We start from the raw sequence: 25983 nt of genomic DNA, 5'->3' as shown, positions 1-25983 counted from the left end.
TCGGTCTCACTTTACAGCATCCCTGGCACCAGGCTTGCACGCTGCCTGCCTGCTCTCGTGAATGGCATGCGTGCAACAAGTGGGCATGGGACGGGTTAAATATTGGGTCAACAACAACCACGCGAAGAGTCAAAAAGAAAAAGCAGAATCACCTTTTTCGCAGCCGCTTTTGTAGGTCCAGTTCTCGTCGTCCGCGCCTTCCGTCTGCTGCCCGCAGATCGCCGAGAGCTCGCCGTCGCTGCGGAACAGCCTCTTGGTCTGGCGGGACAGGGAGGCGAAGTTGATCCAACTCACGGCGCGCGAGAGGGACCCGGCGTTGCGCTTCACCCGGAGGGAGCCCGAGGCGCACTCCCTCTTCATCGCGGCTCCGCTTCAGCAGCTCCTCGTGCTCGCAGGAGATCGGCTCGTGCCCTCCACCCCGCAGCCCGGGGGGGGGGGAGAGCGCCGTGCGGAGTCTGCCACCTGACACTTCAGCCTAATGGGCTCTAGGGTAGTTTTCCTTTATTATTGCTTTTTGTTGGGCTTTTTTTTTTTTTGGCAAATTTCTCAAAATGCCAAGCAAAACATAAAAATAAAAAATAAAAAATTTAAAAAGAGCAACTAATCCTGGCAAAGGGGCGTGCGAATTGTGTAAAGATGCAGCTCCAAGCACAGCTGAAGGCAGCCCCCGCTGCGCGAGATGCACCTGTGCGCTCGTGCACCTCCCGGGGCTTCCGCAAACCTGCCGCCGTCAATCCACTCTCTGCCTCCTCCTGCTCCTCCTCGTCCCGAGCCGGGATTCCCGCGGCAAGCGCCGGTAGGGCTCGGATTTCCCAGTCCCCGCAGCCGCCTTTTCTGCAAGGCATCGCCTCGCACAGGAGAGCGGGCTGCGGCCGGGCGATGCTATGGGAACGGCCCTGGGAAATCCGATCGGCTCCGGCAGGCAGGATGACAATAGAGAGAGAGAGCGAGCCGGGCAGGCTCCTCCCTCTCCACCCAGCCTCCAACTTTCAACCTCTGCCCGCAGCCTGGCTGCATGGAGGCGGGGAGGAGCGGGAGTGTCTGTAACACACACAGCACATTCACCTCAGGAGAGACTCTCAGATGGAAACACAAACCAGCCCCCATGCAAACCTGCTGAAAATGCAAAACAAACCCGGAAACTAAGGAAGGGAAAGCCGGATGGTCTGGGATGGGGGGGGCTGAAGGGTTTCAAAACGAGAGAGCAGGAAGGCCGCATCGGCTTCCGCCGGGAAGCAGCCAGCCGCAGTGCCAGGACCTTTGGCCCTTGCAAACACTGCACAATGGGCAGGCCAAGTGCCGGCCTTGGTAAATAATTGACGAGGCCGGGTTTAAATGGAAAGCTCTCGCTGTGAGGTAATGCACACCCACAAGGCCCAAGGTTTTAACAGCTCCGGCAGCAAAGCCGCTCCAGCTTCCAGCCCCCGCTGCGAGCTCTAGGCGCCAAGGGTGCGCACAGTGACCAAGAAAAGTGGCTGAGAGGCCCCGCAGAGCTGTTTAAAACCAACAATAATGAGTTTAAGTTTATTACTGTTAAATGTTCCACCAAGGAGTAAAACTGAAGGAGGCTTCTGTATGGAGTTGTACAATCAGGCTGCAGCAGAAAAGGCATCGTGGCTATACAGGCGCAACTCTTAAGTAGGGCCAGGGGATTTGCAAAGCTGGAAGTTTACTGCTTCAGCTCACCCTTGGGTGCACAGGACTGAGCTGGATGCATAAAGCACTAGGAGAGCTGGTGTAGAGGCTCAGCGGCAGCGAGGCCACTTCCATGGGTCTGGACTTGGGTTCAAACTCCCAGCTCAGAGGAGTCTCTGTCATCGGACGAGGGCGACACCTAGTGGCAGTACTTAAGGCCCAAGACTGCAGGGTTCTGGAAGGGGCCCCTAATGCATGGCCCCTGGCCAACCGTGGTCTCTGCGGTGACTGAACTAAGGTAAGCTGGCAGGAGTTATAACACCTGCTGGCCGTAAAGGAAGGCTCATTATGCCAGATCCCCGCACTGGGCTTGAGCGAGATGGAAGCTGAGAGGAGGAGAAAAATGGCCGAGTCTGAAACTAAATAAAAACAGGCCCTTCAGTCACACACATTTGTTGCAGAATGAACACTGCTGGCATAGGCCTAGAGAAACCAAAGTCCAGGCCTTGACGCAAAATGCCGGCTCAGGCCGAGGCAAAGAAAAGGAAGGATCAGGTTCTGCACCATTGCCGCTCTTTGTGGCCTCAGCTGTTAGCTGGGTAGGATCGGCACGGACCACGGAGCCGGCACAACACTGACCCGGCCCTAGCAGTGCAGCTAAAGCCAATTTACAAGAACAAGCAGGGCCCACAGTGAACACCAAGCTGAGTTCAGGCACCATTCAGTAAAGCTATACAGGCCTCCACGTAAACCTTTTACGTCTAAGTCACTGCAACTGCGCACAGCTTTGCCTGGAATTAAACAAACAAATCAACAAAAAAAAAGACTGTGCAATAGTATTCAGGTGTTCACAGATCCCTCCTGCCACAGCTGAGTAACCACACATCTTGTGACCGGATCCTCACGCCTGGCAACATAAAATAGGCTGCTTTGCACGCACTCCTGGGGTGAATATCGAGAGGAGCAAGGACGAGTTACTGGACTAAGGATTGGAGGCTTTGTTAAAGGTTGCTACTTGGTCACTTTGGAGCGTGGTGTCTTTTCTGTGCCTTGTTACCCCCTCTGCCTATCCCTTTCTCATATCCACTGAGTGGCTATGCTGTGTGAATCTGTTTGCCCCTGTCTGAGCAGCAATCATCCGAGTCTGAATGGCAGGAGAGTGCCTAAGTGTGGGTCACATGCAATGCACCAGCGATGAGGGATGTGGGTGAGAGCAGGCGCGCGAGGGAGTGCATGAGGCTACGAGAATGGTTAGGAAGAGGAGTGGGTGCAGCTAGTATTGGGAGGAGGACCAGAAGCAGGGGAGAAGTGGGGAAGGAGCAGAGAGGAATGGGCATGAGAGGGGGTCAGCAAAGCACGGGTGGGGGTGGAGGAGCAGGTAGTGGGCATACCAGACTACAGAACACCCCCGTTTCTCCTTCCTCACAGTGCTCAAAGCTTGGACAGTGCCCTACAAGTGGGGGGGGGTGACAAAAATGTGACATCTTCTATGCCAAGGAGTCCACAAGAAGGTCCAATGTAGCAAAGCAAAAAGTCTGGAAAGCTTGCTCTACCAAGGTCACCAGCTGGGTGATGTCCTGCCACATTCAGCAGAGCACAATACAGAAACTGTGCCTCAGCTCCCTCATGGGAGGACTGGCTGGGATGTGCAGTTCCCTCCAAGGGGCGACGGGAGCCGATGCAGAAAGCTATGATCAGTGGAACACGCCTTTTAGCCTGAATTTGCGCGCGCCTTTTCTGCGGGCAAAACTTGACTCCCAGGGCAGGAAGGAGTTTTGCGCGCGCCTTTTCTGCGGGCAAAACTTGACTCCCAGGGCAGGAAGGAGTTTTGCGCGCAGAAAATGCGCTTACCTCAAGGAGAGTTAAACTTAGCGCCCTTGCATGGAAATCCCACGCAAATGAGCGCATTAAGATTTTTTTTCAGCGCTGGAAACCTAACGCCTGGGTCAAGGCTGGAGTTAAGTTTCCAGCGCTGTAGAAAAAATAACTGAAGGTGGGGGGGAATGGCTGGGTGGTTAAATGGCCACCACTGCCACTGCCACCTAGCCAGATAAGTACCGACGTATCTGGCTACCTGGCAGTGGGAAGCAGCTGCCAGATGGATGGCTACGTCCATCCTTATCCAGCTGTCTGGCGGGATCACCGCTGCCGTATAGCCAGATGAATGGGTATTTAATCACTATTTTTTTTTTAGATTTATTTATTTTTAGGTTTTTATGTTTCGCTTTTCGCACTTTTTTCAGCTCTTCAAAACGGATTACATTCAGGTACTGTAGGTATTTCCCTATCCCCAGAGGGCCTACAGTCTTACGTTTGCACCTGAGGCAATAGAGGGTACTCATAGAGACAGCTTCCCCCTCCCTGATTTAAAATGCATGTCCGGCCTGTGCTGTGCCACTAGATAAGCACTCGCTGTACTGGGAATGCAGGGGGCCCCGTTACCTCCTCCTTTCCTTCCTTGTACAGATCTGCATGGGGGGGTTCGGGAGCAGACTAGCCTTAAGCGAGACTTGACCTGTGGCATCACCAGCGTCTGCCGCCTCAGCTTCCACACCTCCGGATCACTTGCAAAAACAGCAGGGGCACAGGCTAAACTCAAGACCGCCGGAGAAACCGGTGTTTAAGGAGGCAGATCCCTGCAGGCCTGGCAGCAATGGGGGGGCAGCAGGCGCAGGCTGAAGCAGTAGAGAGAGGCCGGCACCATTCCCAGGACTCTCCAAGGTCCAGGGCCCCCAGTCGGCCTCCACTTTTTCAACCAAGCCAACCAGGAAACCACCCGGCTACCCTGGGCCAGCAGAGATTGAACTGAATTGGTCTGTGTAAAAGCCTCACAGACCTAGGGCAAGGAGCTGCGCATCCAGCACCAAGACAATTCAGTATCCGGATGACCGTGTGCAAAATCTGCAAAGCACGGGGCTCTTATCGCCTCCACTCCTGGACAAAGGCCACGTCGCCCTGACCCCTCACTCACAGCTCACACTCTGAGGCGCGCTGCGACAGCGTCCAGAACGGGCACTGCCGTGCCCCACCGCAGCCAGCGTGGAGTTCAGGCTCGGGGGGAGGGGAGGACCTGGGTAAAGGGCCCCAAAGCTGCAGGAGCAACACTTCCTCTACCAAGGTCACCATAAAAAGGAAAGCAACAAGGAGCCGGCGGATGAGCGCTTCAGTGACCACTGATCCTGCGTGTGACATCTCCATAGCCAGAGGTGTTCCAGTTGACCGGGTCCTGCTGCCCATCCTTGGCCTGCAAATTCTGGACTGCTCTGTCCCCCTCTGACCATTGCATGTTAGGACAGTGTCCCGCCTATATAGCTTTTCCCCAAAGACTGGCAGCTTTCTTTTTAAGCTGTGCACTAGAAATAGCTCCTTTGGGCTATTTCTAAATAGTTTTCCTTCATATTATGTGATCTGTAATGTTTGCTCATAGGTTGTTTTTTTTAAAATGAGATTTCTTGTGTTCATTATTCTTGGGTGTGCGGTATTTTCTGAGGCCTTCCTGGGTAACACGCGTGGTGTGGTGTCCTCTGGCCAGTCACCTGACCTACTGCCACACTTCCTACACTCCTGCGCCCCTGCTCGCCGCGTCAGCCTTGCCCACATCTATTTCACCACCCCCTGTGCCAGCCTTCTGCCCTCTACCAGAATGGGTTCCTGAACCCACACCACCACCTTGCCGTGGGAAAAACTCAACTATCTGAGACGGCTTTTAATTTTAAGCACTTACCTACGATAAACACATTTCTCACAGAATTCTTGTCGCGTATGTTGGTCTTGACCAGACGGTGAGCTCCAGGGAGCAGGGATCGGTATACGCTACGCTGCAGAGATCTTAGTAGGGCTTTTAAAATACGTAGAAAACAAGAGTGCAGCCTCCTCTCCTCTGCAGAACTGTTAGCCACTGCTTCCCACTGGCAGCTGAGAAGACGGCCGAGATGAGGTGGAATTTTGGGAGCCATTTCCCTCTTGTAAGCGGTGACGTGGGTCTGTTAGTGAATGGTGCACCAAAAACGTAGGCTGGTTGCAGAATTCATTCACCTTAATGCCCAGGGAATTCTTACACTGATGCTTCAACCCGCACGTGACCAGTGAAAGTGCTAACAATTTACAAGGTGGCTATTTACAGCCACGTCAGTGCTTGTGAAGTTGAGTGAATAGGCCCCTTAATATTAAGTCTCTAAAACGGTTTTCTCTTCTTCTTCTTCTCATTTATTTTAACAAAGATGGCAGATTGAAACCAACTCCAGCGACAGTTAAAAAAAAAAAATAATAATTCACCACCACCCTGGTGCTTTCAGACAGTGCAAATTCACCCTCCCATGGAAATCTTTACTTGCATCAGGCTATCAAATGCTGGAAGTCAGAAGCTAGGATTGCAAGTAGCAATTAAGAAAGAAACAGAATCTGGGGAAGACAAAGCTGAAAATCCTGTTATTTGACAGTATAATAGCAGCTGCAGTAAGATTATTCCCCGGAGACGTGCCCTCGGCTATTCCAGCACTGTACGCTCTCTGCTCCCTCCCTCCCCCCCCCCCCTGCAACACCAGTGAAGCTGGAGCCGGAGGGGGGGTAGGGGATCCAGATGCTGTGTGTCTGCTGAAGCACTTACGCCTCTGGTCCCCCAACTAATCTGAGGGATCAACAAAAGGATGTTCCTGAAACTCTGAGCAGCGATGCTGCTTGCGACCGCCACGCCAAAAGCTGTGGGCAGAGAAAGAAAAGCTCCTTGCAGGATCCCCTTCCAGACTCAGGACCGCAAAGGCCCAGGAAGCGGCCTTAGCTAAGGCAGGAGCAGGTGGCGATTATCCTGCATTCTAGGGAAGATCACTGCATTTGTAGGGCGCACAAAAAAAAAAAAAATACCCCACCTCCTGACAGCCCTCTGAAGAAATGCAGCACCTTTTCATTTATAAACGAAGGCCTCTTCAGTACGTTATTTCCCACTGCTTGCTGCAAGTTTGTGGCCTATCGTCAAGCAGCGGCAGCCACGGACAGAGATCGGTTCCCTTGGAGTGGCAGGATACTGCCCCCCCCCCCAATACAGGGGGGGGGGTCCCTGCTGCCCATCGCTGTGTATGAGGAGCAGATGGATGAGTGCTGGGGAGACACAAAGCTGATTTCAGTGTGACACCAGACTCGGAGCACACCCTGGAGGCCTCGTCTCTGGCAGCTCCGGGGCAGATTCTGCGCCAAGAATTAGAAAACTTCCGGGTCCCTGGTTTAAAGTCCCCAAGCTTCAACCGGTGACCAGCGAAAGGGGGGGGGGGTGAGACAGGAAATAGGTTGGGTGGGGATGGGGCAGGCAATCGGGGTAGAGCACAGTGGGGGAGGCGGGGGTCTGTGTGCCTCAAACCGGAAAAGGCCGCACACAAAGGAGTCAGCGTGCATACAAAGAGATGGAACAACTCCAGGGATAGAAAGAAACCAGACTAATAAATAAAAATAATAATAATAATAATAATAATAATAAAAAGTTGAAATGGTTGTCCCGGAGAGGAGGCCCAGGAAGAAGAGAAGACCTGGGGTTCCAACACTCGCACCACGACCCTCCAGAATCAGGCCTTCCCCACCATGGAGAAAAAGAGGAAGCGCCACAGGAGCTCCCATACCTGACAGGAGAGAGAGAAACCTCCCCAAAGCTGCTGACCGGAAGGGAGGGAGACACAAACCCCAGGTAGGGGAAAAGAAGTGTTTGACAGAGGCCCGGACACTAAGCCAGATGCTCTGACAAGAGGTTAAGGGGAGGCAAATTAGGCAGAGCTCTTGGTGGGCCTGGTTTTATTTTCCTTAGGTACTGAAGTGTGAGCCAAAGGGCCCCCCATTGCCAAACCACCTCAGAATTGCCTCTAGGAAGGAAGGGATTGCATTTCCTTTGGTGGTCTGATCTGAGGAGCCGGAGGGCGCCTTCCTGGAGAAGGGCCAGGGAAGGAAGGCACATAGGAGGAGGATGCATTAGAGCGGACACCAGGGACCTCTAGAGAGAAAAACCAAGGGACCTGCTTAGAACCTGCACAGGTATGGAAACCCCAACGTTTTCCACCTGGGAAGGGTCTGCTCTAGAGCTGAGGCACCTCGAGAAGTCGGCATGGGAGCCATCCTTCAGGGGAAAGGGCACTGGAGGTGACTGGAACCACATCCCACAGTGCCGTGGCAGGCCTGGCCCTGACTTCGCTCGCTGCCAGGTCAGGAGGCACCTGCTCTCCCTTGCTCTTTGAGGTTTTGAGGATGGAGGAGGCCCCACACCTCCTAGGGTCAGCCCCGCTTAGCTTTTAAGCCAGAGCAAGGGTCTTCACCCTAGCAGAGCTAGGTACAGTCTCTTCTGTAAGTTCAAGACAAGAACCAAGATGCAAGTAACCCCTGAAGGAGATGCTGATGTTCTGGGTTTTTTTTTTTGTGGTTTCAGAATGCAGCTACCAAATCTTGCCGGTGGCTTCTTTGGCAAGTTTTCCTAAAACTTTCCATTATCGTTACAAAGAAACCCAGACAATTGCAGTCTCTTTCCAGTACAGCCAGGTGCTCCATTAAATGCTGGCGACCCTGTTTTGTTAATATCCCGCTATGCCTGTAAGCCCTTGTGAAACTAGTTAAGAAACCCCCTTGCGTGTCTTATCATGCCCACTAGACACGGGTCTCTCCATTAGAAAGCGGTACGCTAGTGGTTAGAGCAGTAGGGCTGCCAACCATGGAAGCCAGAGTTCAAATCACATTGCCTCAGGTACAAACTGAGAGGCCGATGCAATAAGCCTAACGCAAAAAAAACGAGAGCTCACATTCAGCACCCCGTGCAATATTCTAACGAGAAAGAAATGGAGGTGGCAAACAAAAAGGGGTGTGCTAGGGAGAAACGTGCATCTCTGGCACTCAGGATCGGGCACATGGACTTCTAAACTGTACGATCCTAACAAAAGTGCATCACGTACATGAAGTTACAGAAATCTGCAATGCCTGTTTACCAAAAGTAAAGGAATCACCCATGTTTTGTTTTTTTTAAGGTGTTTTTTAAAGGTGTTTTAAGGTGTGATTTTAAGGTTTTTTTTAAGGCATGATTGAGCATCCTCAATCATGCTCCATGCCACTAATCCCTATATACATTTTTATTTTTTTGTTCTAACCCCCAAATAACTTAATCTAATCTCTCTAAACAACCCTACCTTACAAGGACCACATTTTATTTTTATGTTTCTCATGAGCCCTTGATTGCAAGCTTCACTCCACCTGGAGTTAAGTTTCCGGGTAAAACAGTGTGCGTTGGGTGCCCTTTCCTGCATCGGGTGGTAATAGTAAATGTCTTAAAATGCGATGGGCACTATCCGATACGGTTTGGGAAGGGCGTGCGTTTTTTTTTTTTTTAGACGCACTAATCTCCTTGCTGCGTCGGACGCTATTATTGGGTGTCCAAAACACGGGCCCAGCTGCAAGTAAACCCAGGCACTGGGCTGGATGCACTTTATTGCACTGGCCTGTTCGATTACAAGCCCGCTGGGGACAGGGAAGCACCCACAATGCCTGAAAAGCAAAATATCAATAAAATCAATAAATCAAATAAAATCAATAAATCAATCAATAAATGAAAGAAAGAGAGTAGCCAATCCATCCTGCTCAGCATGGAAGAGTCCAGCTTTCCCACCCAATCCTAGGCTGGCCCTGCTCTTTCGTAGCCTCTAGGACAGTGGTTCCCAACCCTGTCCTGGGGAACCCCCCCCCCAGCCAGTCGGGTTTTCAGGATATCCACAATGAATGTGCGTGAGAGAAAACGTGAACTGCAGACCAAATCTATTAACCAAGATTTGAAGTAAATGGATCAATACAGCTCAGCTCCTGGAGGCAGGGTCATCAGGAATACTTTTGTGCCCTTCACCCTCCTAGGAATATGCACAATTCTAGGTCACCTAGAAATGTGTCCAGAGGATGTAGTGGAGGATGTGGTTATATTTACCAGCTAGCAACATATCTTGAGGGTTCCTACAGCAAATTCTAAGTTTCACTCTGTAAGGAGTATTAAATGTCCATCCACAGCGGGAACTGGTCAGTCCTGGGCAGGGAATGCTTCACCTGGTCCACTACAAAACCCGATAGATCATTTCCCCCCCAACCTTCTCTCCTTGCTTATTACAAACATACGAACTGCCAAACTAGGTCAGACCAAAAGGTCCATCAAGCCCAGCATCGTGTCTCAGACTGTGGCCAACCCGGGTCACAAGTACCCGGGCAGGATCCCAAAGAACAGATCCAATCCTTCACCACTCAGAATCAGGTTAAGCAGTGGCTTTCCCCAAGTCTACCTGGCTAATAGTGGTTTATGGACTTTTCCTCCAGGAACTTGTCCAAACCCATTCTGTACTCTTATTCAACATTCGCTTTCCCATTCCTGCCACCAACACCACCACTGTTACTGCTGCTGCCGCTCCTGGCCTGCCTTGAACCCGTAAACTTTTTTCCTGCACTGCCAATCGGGTCCTTGCTCTCCTCCTCCTTCCACCATCACTGTTTGGGCTCCTCCGCTTGCCGGCTCAACCGCTGCAGCTTCTCTGGCTCCACGTACCGCACTTCTCAATGAGTTTTGATCCTTGCGGTGCCCATACTCCTGCGCCGTTCTCTCCCACGTGCCAACACAGCCCAGGAGCATGGCCCCCTGCATGGCTCAAACCCACACAAGAGCCCTACGGAGCCAAACAAGCGGCGGCAGCCGTGTGCAGGGACCCGGCGGCAGGAGTGGTGTCTGCCATCCGAAAAGCGTCGATTTCAAAGCAACGCGCTCTGCATTATCAGGGATTGCTGCTGTTAACGAGTCAGTCCTGTGAAAACGCCGCTCCTGCAACTTTCCCTGCAGCGCTCGGATGAGATCTTTCAGGCAACCTAGCACCTCAGCTTCAAAATCCATACATTAAAACGAGAGCAAGAGAGAGAGAGAGAGAGAAGGGGTGAAATCTGGTTTTGGACCTTCTGTGCAATATCACACATCAGCAAAGACTAGGAATCGCTGAGCAGGTGCTGTAATTATCCAGCCGGCAGAAGAGAGGGCTCCTTCAACGTGGCAACAGGAGGCAGGGGGCCGGAGAAAGGAAGGGGAATATACCACCCACGTTTACAAGCAATCTGCTAGAACGCGGTATTTTACTTTATTCAAACACACACACACAACCACCCACATTCAACATTTTGACTTCTTAACATAACTCTGCTCCCCGAGGAAATCTTGGACGGACAGAAATGCAGGAACTGGCACTGAGCCACTCGAGCTATCCCAAGGCCCTGAAAGGAACAGGATGTGAAGGGAACCACATAAAGAGGGCTCTCTTTCAGTTCAATACTAAAATCTCTTCAACTTGCCCTGTAATAAGGCTATGGTTCCTGGCAAGGCTCACATACTAATTTAATCCCCACCATTAATTACCTCTAACTTGCTCGTTCTGATGATTCAGCAGGAGTCCGCTGAACCCAGTTCCAGAGCTTGGAGCCTGCCCATTTAGCTCACTCGCGAAAGCATCAAATCTGCAGAGGATCAGAGGCGCAGAACATCAAAAGCTCATCGAATTTAATATGTTCGGCAACTTCTGACCTATCCCATCCAACCACAAATTCCTCACGCTCCAGCTGCAAGCCCCAGGTAACGCCCGGGTAGCCACGTATTCAAGCCCATGCACCTGCGCCAGCCCTGGTGGCCCAGCAGCTGTGCTTCATCCTGCCACGAAGGCGGCTTCTCGGGACCCGCAGAAAGTATCTTGAGGCATCACAAGAGGGGATCCTCTGTGGCTGGTGGGGGTCCTGCGGCCTGAAAAAAGGCGCCGAGGAGCTGAAAACACACGAGCTTGGCGAATGAGGGGTACTAACCTGGGGTTTGGTCTATAAAATGGCCACCAGAGAAAATACAAGCATGGCTTTTTTTTTTTTTTTGCTCAAGGATGAACACATGACCAGCGCTGGGCTATAATCATTACCATTTGCTGCAGATCACATTTTCAGTCACAGGGGCAGTATCTGTCGACTACTTTAGGAACAGCAAGGCCCACTGTTCAGTCATCTGATATCCACCCCCAGAAACTGCTGTTGAAGCCACCCCCCACCCCCCTATCCCTGGCATCCATAGTCGACTGGGTGGAGACCCTCGCACGCCAGCGCAGCCCCCTGCTCTACAGAAGTCAATCAACCCAACCGCTCCCCTCTCAGAAATCCTTACCGATACCGGCCGGCAGCCTGCCGTTCTCCAAGGCTATACGCGGTGGCAGCGGGCATCACCAAGCCACGGAAGGGCAATGCTTAACTCAAGGTGAAATAGTATCGAATTCAGTCTGCAGTGAAAGATGTGCTGCTATGACAAATTCTGGGGTGCCAGAGAGGAGGGTGGTTACCTGTCTTCTGCTCCTTTAAACCCAGAGATTAATGTGAGATGACCATTGTGCCAGGCCTCTCCTACGGGCTGAAGAGTTGGGCAAACACTAGCAAAAAAAAAAAAAAAAACAGGAGAGAAAAAAGCAAACATCCTCCCAGCAGCAGACAGCCCAACAAAAGGAACCTCCTCCTCGGCTCAGCTGAAGTTTACAGCTGGAAGACTTCAAAGAAGGCCCCCTTATGTCTAACCCAAGCTGAAACACCACAGTGCAAAAACATGCAGACATTCACAGCTTGCAAACCACATCCCCTGGAAACACAATCCAGCAGGACACAACTAGAACCTGCAAGTTTTCAGTGTTCAAAACGTTCCAGCGAAAGACTCTGATGCAATAATGAATGGGTGCTTTAGCTTGCACATATTTACACCAGACAGCAGCTTATTATATTTTACACAAACTCATAACCTCCCACCTTCCAGGCCACATCCCTGGAAAACGAAAGAGCAAAAATAAATTTCAGTGATCCATTAGGACAATTTTCAAAAACGCTAGGTGCCTAACATTAAGAGACCAGTGCCTAGATCCGGAAAATTGAATTGAAGCCCTGAGCTCCTAGATTCACAAGGAGCCTACATTTAGGTGCCTTGAAAGTGGCTGGGATCCGGGAAGAGCCGGGGCAGAGGAGTGAAACTCTGGATGCCTAAACTTAGGGACCTAAAGGAGGATAAATCAACGGCAAGCCGAAATTTCAGCTCCTCAGTTACATGCACTTATGTTCAGCCCAGACTTATGGTACCTACGGTTGGCTGAATATAGGTGCCAAAATTAGGTACCTAACCTAGGAGCCTGAGGTCTGAGCATCCGCTGAATATCTGGCTCTCTCTTATATAAATAACACGCTTACACACTTTCAGTGGCCTCTTGTCTTCCACGGACCATGCTGGTCATGCTGCTGCAGCCTTAGCTGCGAGAGGACACTGTGTCGTCACATGCGTGCAGCACTTTGCAAAAAGCGCATGCTATCGTGCTCTTTGCAAAGCCAAGGGCCCTGGCACCAAAGGGACGAGCTCAGCTGGAAGACAGCAGACACCCAGAAATTGATTGGATTGGGCTGAGGGATGGGTTTGCTCAGGTTAGGTTCGCTGGGTGGGTGAGGGAGAGTGCTGAGTTTGCAGAGGTGAGGGCAAAACATTCTCGACCGAATTTTTAATAGATGACAGCCAGTAATGTAATAGAAGGATATCATGAAATCAAGGATAACTAAAAGACGATTTACCATTGAATCCTGTAAATAGTTACTAGTAGTTACTAGTTTTTTCAGGTTATTTTGTTAGTTCTTGTACGCATAGTTCCTGTTCCATGTAAAGGCACTGCCGAATAGTCACAAGTTATATGTAAACCGATATGATGTGCAAACGGTTGTCGGTATATAAAAAAACTTTAAATAAATAAAAGAGAAATGACACACTGGGAAAGTTATCTGAAAGCTATTGAAAAAACAAGGAGCAATGAGGAGTTGGCCATAGCTTGAACTGTTACAAGTATTTAACTCTAAAGAACTTGACTGCACTGTCACCAATGCTGATGAGTGTAAGGGCTTTGCTAGACACACCTCACACAAGGCTCTTTGTTTCCTCCTGTTGAATCATCAGAGCCATGTTTCCAAGTAAACAAGGAAATCCACACGTGTTTTCCACAGGTTCCCACCAGGGGGCGCAGTGCCACCACGTACCATGAACCCAAGAGTCCCAGCTTGGTTTGCATGAACGCTGTGCAACACTGCAATACATACTGGAGACCTCTAGATTATTTCACAAGGGCAAGGTGAGCGGGTAGCTGATGGTGCTAGGCACAAAGAATACTTCAAATGCGCATTAGGAGGGGCTGAGAGAGTGGATCTCATCAACGCACTTTGCTGAAACTTTTCCTAGGGTCTCCAAATCCCAATTTACCAGAGTGTGTTCCAGAATGTAATATTTAATATAAAATAAATATAATATAAATAAATTACAGTATATTATATAAATTTATTATATGATATAAATAAGTGCATACTGTTCTGGTTATAAATACAATTTTATACTCTGCGCCTTAAAATAACTGCATATGGCAGTGATTTCTTAAAGTTCTTATGTAAGCAAAAGCTGCAAAATATTTTTTAAAATTAGCTGAAAATTGTCTTGGATTAGTAAATCTGTGGATCACTGATTCTGAAAGCTGGGGCCAGCTGCATCTAGTCTTGGTTTCCTGTTACTACCTCCTCCTGCACTGCAGAACAGGCAATGGGGAAAAGGAAAAAAAAAACAAAAAAACCAGGCAGCATCCACAACACTGTTTTTGATCCACACATAATTTCAAAGTGGTCACCTTTTTTCCGTTTTTCACAATAAGGGTGGCACCACATTGTCATGCAAAATCTTTCACGCAGGAAGTGGCAAAAAACAGCGGAATGCCAGCCAATTTCAGAATGCCTGCCCTGCCCCACCCTTCAAATTTTTACAAAAGCCTTATTAACTGCTTTTATTCTTTTCCATTTCAAGAAAGAGCTCTTCCACACACTTGCCCTCTTGGTTCTAAAGCCGCCCTGCCAGAGCGGCATTACTAACAGGGCTTTTCCAGCAGGGGAGAGAGAAGCACCTTCAAAGTCAAACCAGCAGCAGAAAAGAAGGTTTTTGTTTAGATAATAGCAAAGACCAAACTAGCCCTTCCAGTCTACCCGGTTATTTCGGTCTAGGCTGTTTCCCAGATGAGAGCTATAGAAGCCTGTCCATGTGTAGGATAGTGCTCCTTTTCCAAGTCAACTTTTATCATCTTCATCACGGGTTCGCTACCAGCATGCAAGATCCCATACTCAATCCAAAACCCACCCCTTTGCCTTGTCTTACTTCCAAGCTTTGCAATAATCTAAAATAGCTAACAATACTACTGTGGCTGTTGCCCACACATCCGGCCTCCTAGGTCCCTGTGACCATGCTGAATGGTTCTTAGCCACCGCTAACCTGCCTGCACCACCTCATTTGGATTCTGGGGAGTTGCAGCCTGCTATCAGCCCAGCTGCCATAGCTTATCTGCCCCTTGTTTTCTCCTTATCACCTCGTACGTCAGTACCTACCATCACTACCACCCTACTGGATAAATGAGGGCATATTTAAAGGCAGCCTAACATTGTATTTTAAAGAAAAAATGTAATAAGTGGGTATTTTAAATGATACTATCAGATTACTTTAACAGGAAAGACATTGGTGTAAGTAAGTAAGTAAATAAGTGAAAAGAAGGATGTAGGTATACTAAAGGTATAAATGATTGCTTTTTTGTGTTTTCACTACATACATTTCATGTTGTTGATGGGCCTAGTGTGCTACTCTGCAAGGACCACCAATTTTAACAGTTTTAGAGCCCAATTCACAAACGTCCCCACTCCCAACCACCATAAACTGGAGGAAGGCCACTGGAACATTAGTGGACCTCAGCAGGATAGGCCAGGCTTGTTGCTACAAATTGCATCTTTTATGTGACACCAATGGAAAAAATAAAAATAAAGATATAAATGTGATCTAAACACTGTAAAATCGATGGGTTAATCATGAAATTAAATTCATGCACAAATTATATTCTGTACTGAAATGTAATCTAAGAGAGAGATTAACGAACTATTGCATAGGCACCTTCAGAGCCCCAGCCTCAAATGAAAATTTGCAGCTGGGACAATGAGATCCACGCACATAAGAAGATGCTAGCAGGATGCGTGAGGCGCCATTTGAGGCAGCCGCTCACACTCTGCTTCCAGTTCCCCTCGTGCAATCTCCCCCCAAATACCGACATACTTGCCCCTGGTCCTGTAACCATTCTCAGGCTTACCTTTCTTGCTTTGGATTTCCCGTTTTAATTTCACTATTCTTTGGCCTATAGCAGCAGCACAGACCTGTCAGCGGACATGCCATCCTTAGGTGTTACAATATTCTGTGCTAGCTGGGACCTCCTCCCCCCAGCTCCTCATTCTCAGCCAGTCTAAGAAGCAGCAGCTGGGCTCAGGAATCAATTCCAAATCTGCAGGAACATGCTGCCACGGAGCCACCAGCCTGCAAAACTGATGACTTCTTTTTTTTTTTTTTAATTAACATTACACTTTTTTTTATGTTAATATTTTCCAGTGAATTTAATGCCCATGAAAGTCCTCCAATGAGCGGGCAGTGTAAGCTTCCCTGCAGTGCCTCTGGCCACCTGCTTGCACCCTACTGTGGAGGGACCACCTCGGTAACACCATGCCCATGCAATCTTGGACCTCCCTGCCAAGACTGCCAATCACGGTGCCAGCTAGTAGCCAACTGACAGTAGTGTTTAATAATGTGGTCAACCTGTCAGGTGGGAAGTGCAACAACACTCATTCACTCCCAGGCCACACAATCTGAAGGCTTTAATGTCCTGAGCCAGATCTGAACTGGCGACAGGAGGCACACGAAAGACTCCATAATCCTGTGTCAATTCCCTTCACCCATCCTGTTCCCAAGTTCTTTCCCCCAAGCCTCCTATTGTCTCCAGTGGGAAGTTTATTTCTAAGGCCACCTGTGAGTCTCTGTTGCCACCGCTGGAACAAAAACCTCATTCTATCAGCTAAACCAAGAACCAGTCAGTCACCTTACACAGCTCATATGCTTTATAACCAGCTGGGGTATTTACTACAAATGCACAATACTTCTCAGTTATTTTGGCTCCCCTTTCAGAAAAGGAGACTTGGAGTCCCATCTTTTGAGGGCAAGTGGAAAGGAACGCGCAGCCGGGGATGGGAGGAAATAATTCTGAAACGTGAAAGCTTTACAAAATTTTAAAAAGGCGTTCCTTTTCAGACATCCAGAGGCATGAAGGCGCCCCCCCCCCCCCCCATATCCCACTCCCACCGACTCCACCCGGTCAGACCCTTGCTGTGAAATCCTACTGCAGCGAATCCTGCGAATTTTCCCCAGAGCTATTTGTGAAAAAAGAATTCCAATCTGCACTTCCTTCTTAATCCCAGGTATCAGGCCTCCATCCCCCCCTAAAAGCTGACAACACTGCCTTCAAGACTTGCTCAACTATTGCGCAAATAACTTGTGCTGAACGGCACACAAGTCCTCCCCAAGAACGGGTCGGGGACGCGCGAAACTCTTCCATGATTTTTTTTCTCGAGAGATAGCAAGGGGCTCAGGTACTATCCTGCACGGGCAACACGACAGGGGACGGACAGCTGGACAAAAGATCGGTCCTTCCGCCCTGCAGGCACAGCTCCGGCGAGCAGAGGTCCAGGCGTCGCGCAAGGTTTCACTCCACAGCTCTCGCCGGTAGGGAGTCTGGGGACGGGAGCCGCTATCCTCTACTGCTGCACGACTATGGCTGCATAACCCTGAGCCCGACTTCACTTCCGCCGCCGACTCCCCCGGAGTCCGGGGCAAAATGTTAGCAGCCATCGGCTTCCCAGGATACGGCCGAGTGGGGGCGTGGCTGCCATGGAGATAAACTGTGACGCCCTCCCTGTTTAGGACATCAAACAGGACAGAGAGCCCCTCCTTTGTCTAAATATAGCGCTGTGCGCCGAGAAGGGCGGGGCCACAGAAACCGTTCTCCCACGCGCCGGGCCTGAGTCACCTGCACGTCACGCGCCGAGGCCTGCCTCCGCTTCCCTTCCCTTCCCGGAGGAGAACTCCAAGCATAAATCCGGAGGGAGTTTCCAAAAAAAAAAAAAAAGACCACACAAAACGGGCGCAGTGCCGGACACAATCCAGGACACACCGGCGGATGCCAAAGTTAGCCCAGGGCGACCCCGTCCATTTGGAGACTCTACAACTTCTACGGACGAATGGTTGCACTCACTCTCTCTCTCTTTAGTTTCTTAGGTTAGTCTCCCCGTCTCCAACCAAACCAGCTGTGAAAGCACCTCGGTTTGTACCCCCAAAAGTCCTAAGCCATAGATAGAAAGAATCCTCCACAGACCTGATTCTATCTCACAGGGGCCGTTGCGCGCAGCTTGACACCCAATTGGACGTGCGTTTTGAACGCACGTCCATAACCCACGATCCAATACAGGGATCAGCACATCCAAAACACCAGTTCAAATCAAATTCATGCAGATGAGGCTATTCGCTAATTCTCCGCCATCAAATACATTTTCAGCGCGGCCCAGGGCTGGCGTAAAGGCATGCCTCGCTCAAGGATGCGTTAAAAAAGAAAAATCCTGCTTTCTGTGATTCCTCCTAATAGTATGGTAGCAATGCTATGTAGGAGGAACCAAATAAAGCGGTATTTATTTTTTTTTTAATTATTTGAAAAACATTTTTTTTGGATGTCCAATACACACATACACAAGGTACACGGTCCAAGCCATGTATATGTCGGTAGCAGGAGAAAACGTACGCTCGTAGACTGAGCGTCCATTTTCCCAGCCCGCTTGACAGCCACCTCTCCTGTTTGCCTGATGCGAGGAGGCACATTTGTCCCTAGCACCTCCTTTTCAGCGCGACCCCTCATTTTAATATTGGATCAGGATCCCAGGAGAGGTGGCTGGGCATGCATTAAGAAAACAGGCGCTCATCACTGAGCGCCTGTTTTCTGTGTGCATTTGCTGCATCGGCCCCATAGTATTTTTTTTTTTTTGGCTTGGAGGATATCCGGCTTTGTCCCCCACACTTGTGCATAATTTTCTGCACAGCATTAAGGCCTTTTAGTGCATGGTATAATACCGACAATGGCACACGGCACTGCCCTTGGAAAAGAATTGGGCCCACATTTTTCTGCCTGCTTTATGGTTTACTTCTCTCTCATTGCCATGTGTTTGCAGGTCCTCTTATTACTTTTCAAATTAAAATGCGGTTCCATGGCCCAATGGGAATAGACAGGTCAATGAGGGGAAAGCATAATGGCTCCCATTTAAGACTTTCAGTTGTAAGCATACTGACAGCAAATCATTACTGCTCCTCCCATCACTGTTCCCTTCCTAAGCACCAGAGAAGCTGCTGGTATATCTACTGCAATTTAAAAAAAAACCTTTATTTACTTGCCACATTTTCCAAGACTAGGGACTCTTGGGCTAATGAATCCAAAAACATTCTTAATTGTGGGACTTCAAAAAAATACTTTTCTGATTTTGATGCATTATCTCACATCTACATGGGAATTTCAAAATCATTTTTCCCCCCATTTTTTTCAATTTCAGCTTTCAAGGCAAGAAACTGCCTCCTCCTTAGTTGTGTTAATCTGGAAAGGTCAGGATATATCCAAACTGGGGCCCCATGAAATTTCTCCAATCTTTTTTTCATGTAGAGGTGGAAAATAGCATCTCTATCAGTTGCAAACGCAAATGTTATGTGCAAAGTTACCCTAGTTGTAATGATAGTTTCTGCAGTAGATTCTAAAACTGCGGTCAGATTTAATTGGTGCTCCTCTGGTTTATCATCCAAGGTTATGTTATTCCCTTTTAGGTAGAATAAAATATATTTTTGAAATAGGTGGAAGGGATTCTTGAGGCATCTGTAGAATATAAGTAAGATATTCTTTAAACATTTCCAATGGAGAAATTAAATCCTATCTAGGAAAGTTCGATATTCTCAAATTGAGATATTTCAAAGTATTTTCAATTGCTTCAATTCTTTTATCATGGAGTATCTCTATTTTTGTGAACCTTTGATAACAGCTTTCCATGTTATTTACTCTTTCTTCCAGTTGTTTCTTTTCTCCTTCTATCTTTATCACAGCAGATAGAAATATTTAGGTCTTTAACCTTATTTTCAATTGTTAACTGGATATTCCATGATTACCTATAACCGCTTTTTGTTTCCCTTCTTACTTCTTGAGGATTACCTCATTAACAGTTTCTTCTTAAATACAGGTAATCATTGTAATTGTTTTTGAAAGAATCGATTACTGTATTTAAAAATTATAAACCTGTAAAGTCTTTTTGATTGTATTCTAAAATGCATAAATTAAAAAAAACAACTTTAAAGGTGCACAACGAAGGCAAACAATTTGTAACGTATTGGCTGATCACCTCCGTTCTCTCCTCCAAAAGTTAGCAAGGTTGATTACGCATGGTGTAGCATTACACACCCTCAAAAGAAAAACAAACAAACATTTGAATGAAGCTTTTTTCTGAGTCAGGGCTTGGTATGTGCCCAGAAGAACGCCTGTATTCTTCCGGGTGGTTCTCAGACAGGATCCACATGGGGTGGGTAATAGGCTGCATGTGGCATCTACAAGCAGGTCCCAAATCAACAGGAGGGGGGAGGGGAATCTGCCATTTTCTTATCCAAGGGTGCCTCTATAGCTAAGCCACACACCCTCAGGTCAATTCCAGCTCACGGTCTTTCTGAATCAATAAAGATGAAATGTCTCTTTTTTGAACAGACCGGCCTGTGCAATAAGCAACCACATATAACTTCTAAAAAAAGAAAACCAAACTGTACTGGATTTCCCCCCCTTCAACGGTGATTAAACACTAGAACAGATCACACACTCAACCTTCCTATGGACTACTGAAGCCAGCGGATATCAAACTGGTTTTTGGTTAAACAGGTTCCAGCTACTCATCCAGGCATCCAAAACAGATTCCAGTCTGCATTCTCCAGTAATAGCCCTACAAAGAGTGCTAAGTACTCGCTGAGAAAACAGGCCGGTCGAGTGCTCTGCCTTCCTGGCCCTGGCCGCACGCTGTGCACACGCACAAGCTCTGCCCCTCTCTGGAAAGCGGTCAGGAGGGCCAAGGAAAGCTTCTTGGAGGAAAACAAGCAGCATGCACAGGTTGAAATCCCAACTGGAGTGCAACCTGCGGATCTCGAAGCACCGCATTTCTTATTCTTTAGACACTGCTGCCTCTTTTGATCTATTTCACAGGGCTCCTTTATTTTTTATCCTGTTACATTTATTTAAGAGTATTCATGACCTGCTGTTCCCAAAACAAGAATAAACAGCAATAAGTAATAAAGCAAAGAGGAAGTTACAAAGTATAGAACCAGCAGAACAAAAACCCAAACATCAGTAAATGCCTGCTTACAATACCACGAGAACCCATTTCCTAAATCATAAATAGCTGGACTTGGATTTTGTGAATGTGACTGTTCTCCTTCCCAAACCCGAGTGCAAAGCGAGTTACAATCTGGTGCAGTAGTCATTTACCCGCTTCAGGGGGCTTATAATCTAGGCTGGTAGCTTGGTCACTGAAGGGTGAAGTGATTTACCCAGATCACAAGAAGTGTCAGTGGGATTTGAGCCCTGATTCTCAGCCCCATGCCCTAAGCACCAGGTTACTCCTCCGCTCCAATCTGGCTCTAAGCAATTTTCAAGAGGCAAAGTGTTCCACAATGTGGGACCCATGCAGCAGGAGGATCCGTTGTGAGATTCCATCAGTCGCAATTCTTTAATTGAAGGAGTACATGGCTGGGAATTACTGCAAAGCCCAAGCAGCACCTGGGTACTTACTCTGTCAGTGAGATACAAAGGCTGAGCTCCAAATTCCTAAACACTTTAGAAATTATTCTTAAGATCTTACATTCCACTGTCCCAGAATTTGGGAGCCAATAAGATTCCAACAAAACGGGTAAAATTCAAATCTCGGTTAATGCAATCCCAAATAACAGGTGCTGCCAAGTTTTGAATCGGTTGCAGCACACAAATCATTTTAGTCTGTTGACCTGCACGAAGAACAGTTGCAGAAATCCACAATCGATAAACCCAGAGCCTGCCCTCATAGACCTCAGGTTGCAGAATGCACGAAAGGTTTCAGTGGCTGAAACATACACCGTTCAAAAAGGCCTCTTTCTGAAACCAGCATAATAGGAGCCTTCATGGTTAATCTGGCGTCAACTAAACAGCCGTCCCCAATTTTTTACCTCTACTCTAGAGAAGTAGTACTATCCAGCCTTAACAGAGCAAATGGATTTAAGGCTAGAGTTGTCTCTGTTTTTTTCAGGATTAAACGGTGATCAGATTTGCAGACGACACAAAATTATTCCAAGTTGTTAAATCGCAAGTGGATTGTGAGAAATTACAGGAGCACCTTGTGAGAATGGGAGACGGGGGATCCAAATGGCAGATGGAATTTAATGTGGACAAGTGCAAGGTGATGCACGTAGGGAAAGGTAACCCAAACTGTAGTTACACAATGTTAGGTTCCATATCAGGAGTAACCCCACAGGAAAAGGATTAGGCATCATTATGGACATTACACTGAAATCCTTCGCTCAGTGTGTGGTGGAAGTCAAAAAAGCAAACAGGACGATAGGAATTATTAGGAAAGGTAATGGAGAATAGAACAGAGAATATCGTAAGTCTTCCATATCATTCCATTGTGCAACGCACCTAGAGTACTGTACAGGGTTCCCGTCACCACATCTAAAAAAATATACGGTGGAAAGGGAAAGGGTGACAAACGATAAAGGGGATGGAACGGCTCCCCAATAAGGAAAGGCTAAAGAGGTTAGGGCTCTTCTGCTTGGAGAAGAGACAGCTGAGGGGGGATACGATAAAAGACTACAAAATCATGAGTGAAGAGGAATGGGTAAATGCAATTCTGGTTTTTTTTTTTAGTTTTTGAAAAAGTAAACAAGTAGGGGGATCATTCCATGAAGTTATTAAGTCACAAATTTAAAACAAATGGGAGAAAATATTTTGCCACTTAATGCACAATTAAGCTCTGAAATAAATTGCCAGTGGATGTGGTCAAGAATTAGTGTAGCTTGGTTTAAGAAAGGTTTGGACAAGTTCCTGGAAGACCAGACAGATTTGGGTGTAAACAACATGGACTCTACTATTTGGGTTCCTGCCAGGTACTTGTGACCTGGATTGGCCACTGCTGGAAACAGGACACTGGGTTTGATGGACCCTTGGTCTGAACCAGTATGGTGGTTCTTTTGTTAACTATCTCTGCTTGTGATATGAAAATTGCCCTATATAATTTAGTTTATCACTGATTTATCCAGCTTCAAAAGGGAAAAACTATATATTTTGTTATGATATTGCCTGTTGAATAAAGATATATAGCAAACAAACATATTGACATTTACCCCGAAGCACCCCAAAAAGTAAGTCTGACCCCCATCTTCAGCCGATATATCACAGGATAGATCTCTCCTCCTTACTCTCAAGACCATACCTGACAGTAAGAGATTGGTCTAGAGTATGAAAAGTTGAGGATGATTCAAGCAAAACTACCAGCACTGCCCTCCCCCACCATCCAATTCCTGCCACAAACAGTCCAGCAATGAAACCAGTATGGTCTTGCTACTATCAGGCCGATACAGTAAAGTTCGCGGGAGAGCGCCCTCTCTTCCGGCGCCCGCACAGGCCAGTGTCCTGTGCACACGATTCAGTAAAACAAAATAATTAAATTAGGCCCGCAGTAAAAAGAGGCGCTAGGGACACTAGCGCGTCCCTAGCGCCTCTTTTTGGACAGGAGAGGCGGCTGTCAGCGGGTTTGACAGCCGACGCTCAATTTTGCCGGCGTCGGTTCTCGAGCCCGCTGACAGCCACGGGTTCGGAAACCGGACGCCGGCAAAATTGAGCTTCCGGTTTTCAAGCCGCGAGCCACAGGCTGATTTTACATTTTTTTTTTTAAAACTTTTAGGACCTCTGACTTAATATCGCCATGATATTAAGTCAGAGGGTGCACAGAAAAGCAATTTTTACTGCTTTTCTGTGCACTTCCCCGGCGCCGGCAGAAATTAACGCCTACCTTTGGGTAGGCGCTAATTTCTTAAAGTAAAATGTGCAGCTTGGCTGTACATTTTACTTACTGTATCGTGCAGGAATGACTAATAGGGCCATCAATATGCATTTGCATGTTGTGGGCGCTATTAGTCTCGGGGGGGTTGGACGTGCGTTTTCGATGCGATATTACCCCTTACTGAATAAGGGGTAAAGCTAGCGCGTCGAAAACGCGTGTCCAAATGCCGGTACTGTATCGGCCTGTATGTCTTGTGAGAAAATCAGACTGATAGGGGTTGGGAATCTCATGGTCATCCAAAATATCCTGAATCTAGCAAAGAAAGCTTGGATTCAGGTCTATAGCAGGAGGTGTCTAGAATAGAGACCTTTTTTTTTTTTGGTAATGTTGCTGAGTGAACTTTTCAAGGATGGGCAGTTTAGCAGTCTTGGTAAACCAAGGAGGAGAAGGATCCATCTGTCACAAACTGGGTTCATTTGCAGTATGAAGCTGCGCAGCTTTATAATGGTCATAACTCCCGCTTCCGAACCTCCCCCAAAATCACGCATCCGCTGGTCAAGTGGTATTTGTTGGGTTTTTTTTTTTCTGTTGGATACCTTCCCTGGGATTAGCACGGCAGTCTCCCACACACCAGCTGCGTTCCCTAAAGTACAGAAAATCTGGGAAGGAATAAAAACGCAAGAGATGCGACAGATTTTCTTACTGCTGCACAAACTGACGAAATACAAAGCACGTGGGAAGGGAACTGGTGCGCTGTCTGCCAAGGACACCAGTGCTACAGCTCATTTAGCAAGTGTGACTTCCTTGCGGGACAAAAGAAAGTTCAATACAAATAGCCATATATAAAAAAAGGAGTCACACAGCACAAGGAATCTTTTACAAAACTAAAACGATAGACAAAATGTTGCATCGCCATCTTTAAATCATGGGAACAGGATTTTTTTTTTTTTTTAAATCACCGTTTTTCTCCCTCTCTACTGCAGGGTGAATGAGCTGATAAATTCAAGAGCCCATGCAGACCGAGGGCTGAAAGAGAAGCCTGTGATAAGGCTCAGGAAGGGTCACCCCTCAGTACTAAAGAGCAGAGGTCTCCTCAAGCTACCACGACTGGGACTTCACTGCTTCTCAGCTCACAGATTAGTGAGAGTAAAACCACTTCTCTCATGGGCAATCAGTATTTACTTCTTTTATGCATGTATATCTGTGCATACGTACATATGCGTGTCCTTGGAGGCAGGTTTTCTAACATTGTTTCCTTTGAAAACCAGAGTTCCCCAGAGCTCAGTGCTGTCAGCCACTCTATTTAATGTATAATTAAGAACATCGTCAGCTATTAGCTGATCTGGATCTCAATTACAAGCTCTATGCGGACGATATTCAGTTTGCATTTCCCACTGGGCCGTCAATGGATAGAGCTGTATCCAGAATTAAAAAATGTCATCAATGCAATCAGACAGTGGTTACAAATACATATATTATCCATGAATATTAACAAGACTGGCCTACTGATGATGACTAGATTTTCATCGGATGATGTACCCAAGTGTACTGAATTTCAGGGTCAGTGCTTTCCTATAACCACTCACGTCAGAAATCTGGGGGTCTTTCTCTGCAACCACATGTTGTTAAAATACCTCAAAACATTCTATGAATTAGTATATTTTGCAGACGGAGACCTTGGAGGAATTTCGTACAGTAATACAGTCATTGGCGATCAGAAGCATGAATTATTGTCATTCTGGGCCTCAATGCTGAGGATGCTGCAGATAGCACACAATGCAGCAGCACGCACTGTGGTTGGAGCCTCATGATATCAACACGTGACTCTGATTTTGAAATCTTTGCACAGATCCTCCATCCTTTGGTATATCAAATTTAAAAATTCTACTTTTAATTTTCAAGGCACTGCACAGTGAGGTTCCTTCCTGCCCTAGGGTGGCTCCAAAACGTTAGGTTCCAACTCATTTGCTGCGGTCTCAAGGCAAGACTTTACCACCATCGGTTAAGCACCTGCACCTGTGTACAACGGGGGAACAGAGGTTTGCCACTCTCCTGAATTTTGTATAAGGTTAAAGGATTCCTACTCAAGCAGGCATCCGAGGGTTGAGCCGGGCAAGGTAATTAATGGAATAGCAGCAGATAAGCAGTCTTTAATCATACATCTACGCTGTAAGCTAATTATAAATTTTATTATGTTAAAAACAAAATACAAAAAAAAAAAAATCATCAACTGTGTTTTAACATCCCTGGTAGACATAGTTTTATGCTGATTTGATATTTATGTTCATTTGTTGCCTGCTCAGAAATTTGGATAAGCTGGTTAAAAATATTTTATAT

The 25983-nt window shown here is 47.6% G+C and overlaps 1 protein-coding gene across 4 annotated transcripts in view; it reads right to left on the bottom strand.

Moving 5' to 3' along the window:
• The window catches only part of NHSL1 (NHS like 1), a 374547-nt gene that overhangs the window by 192474 nt on the left and 156090 nt on the right, over positions 1-25983 (bottom strand). Inside the window, exon 1 of one of the 4 annotated variants that reach the window (XM_029596470.1) lies at positions 153-921. The exons of the other annotated variants lie outside the window; for them this stretch is intronic. Within the exon in view, the coding sequence (XP_029452330.1) occupies positions 153-360 (208 nt within the window). The 5' untranslated portion in view covers positions 361-921. Of the gene's footprint in view, positions 1-152; positions 922-25983 lie in introns of those variants that run through there. 4 annotated transcript variants of the gene reach the window in all.

The sequence above is a fragment of the Rhinatrema bivittatum genome, chromosome 3 (assembly GCF_901001135.1).
Source record: "Rhinatrema bivittatum chromosome 3, aRhiBiv1.1, whole genome shotgun sequence".
Lineage (NCBI taxonomy): Eukaryota > Metazoa > Chordata > Amphibia > Gymnophiona > Rhinatrematidae > Rhinatrema > Rhinatrema bivittatum.
This window is presented reverse-complemented; position numbering and strand designations above follow the sequence as displayed.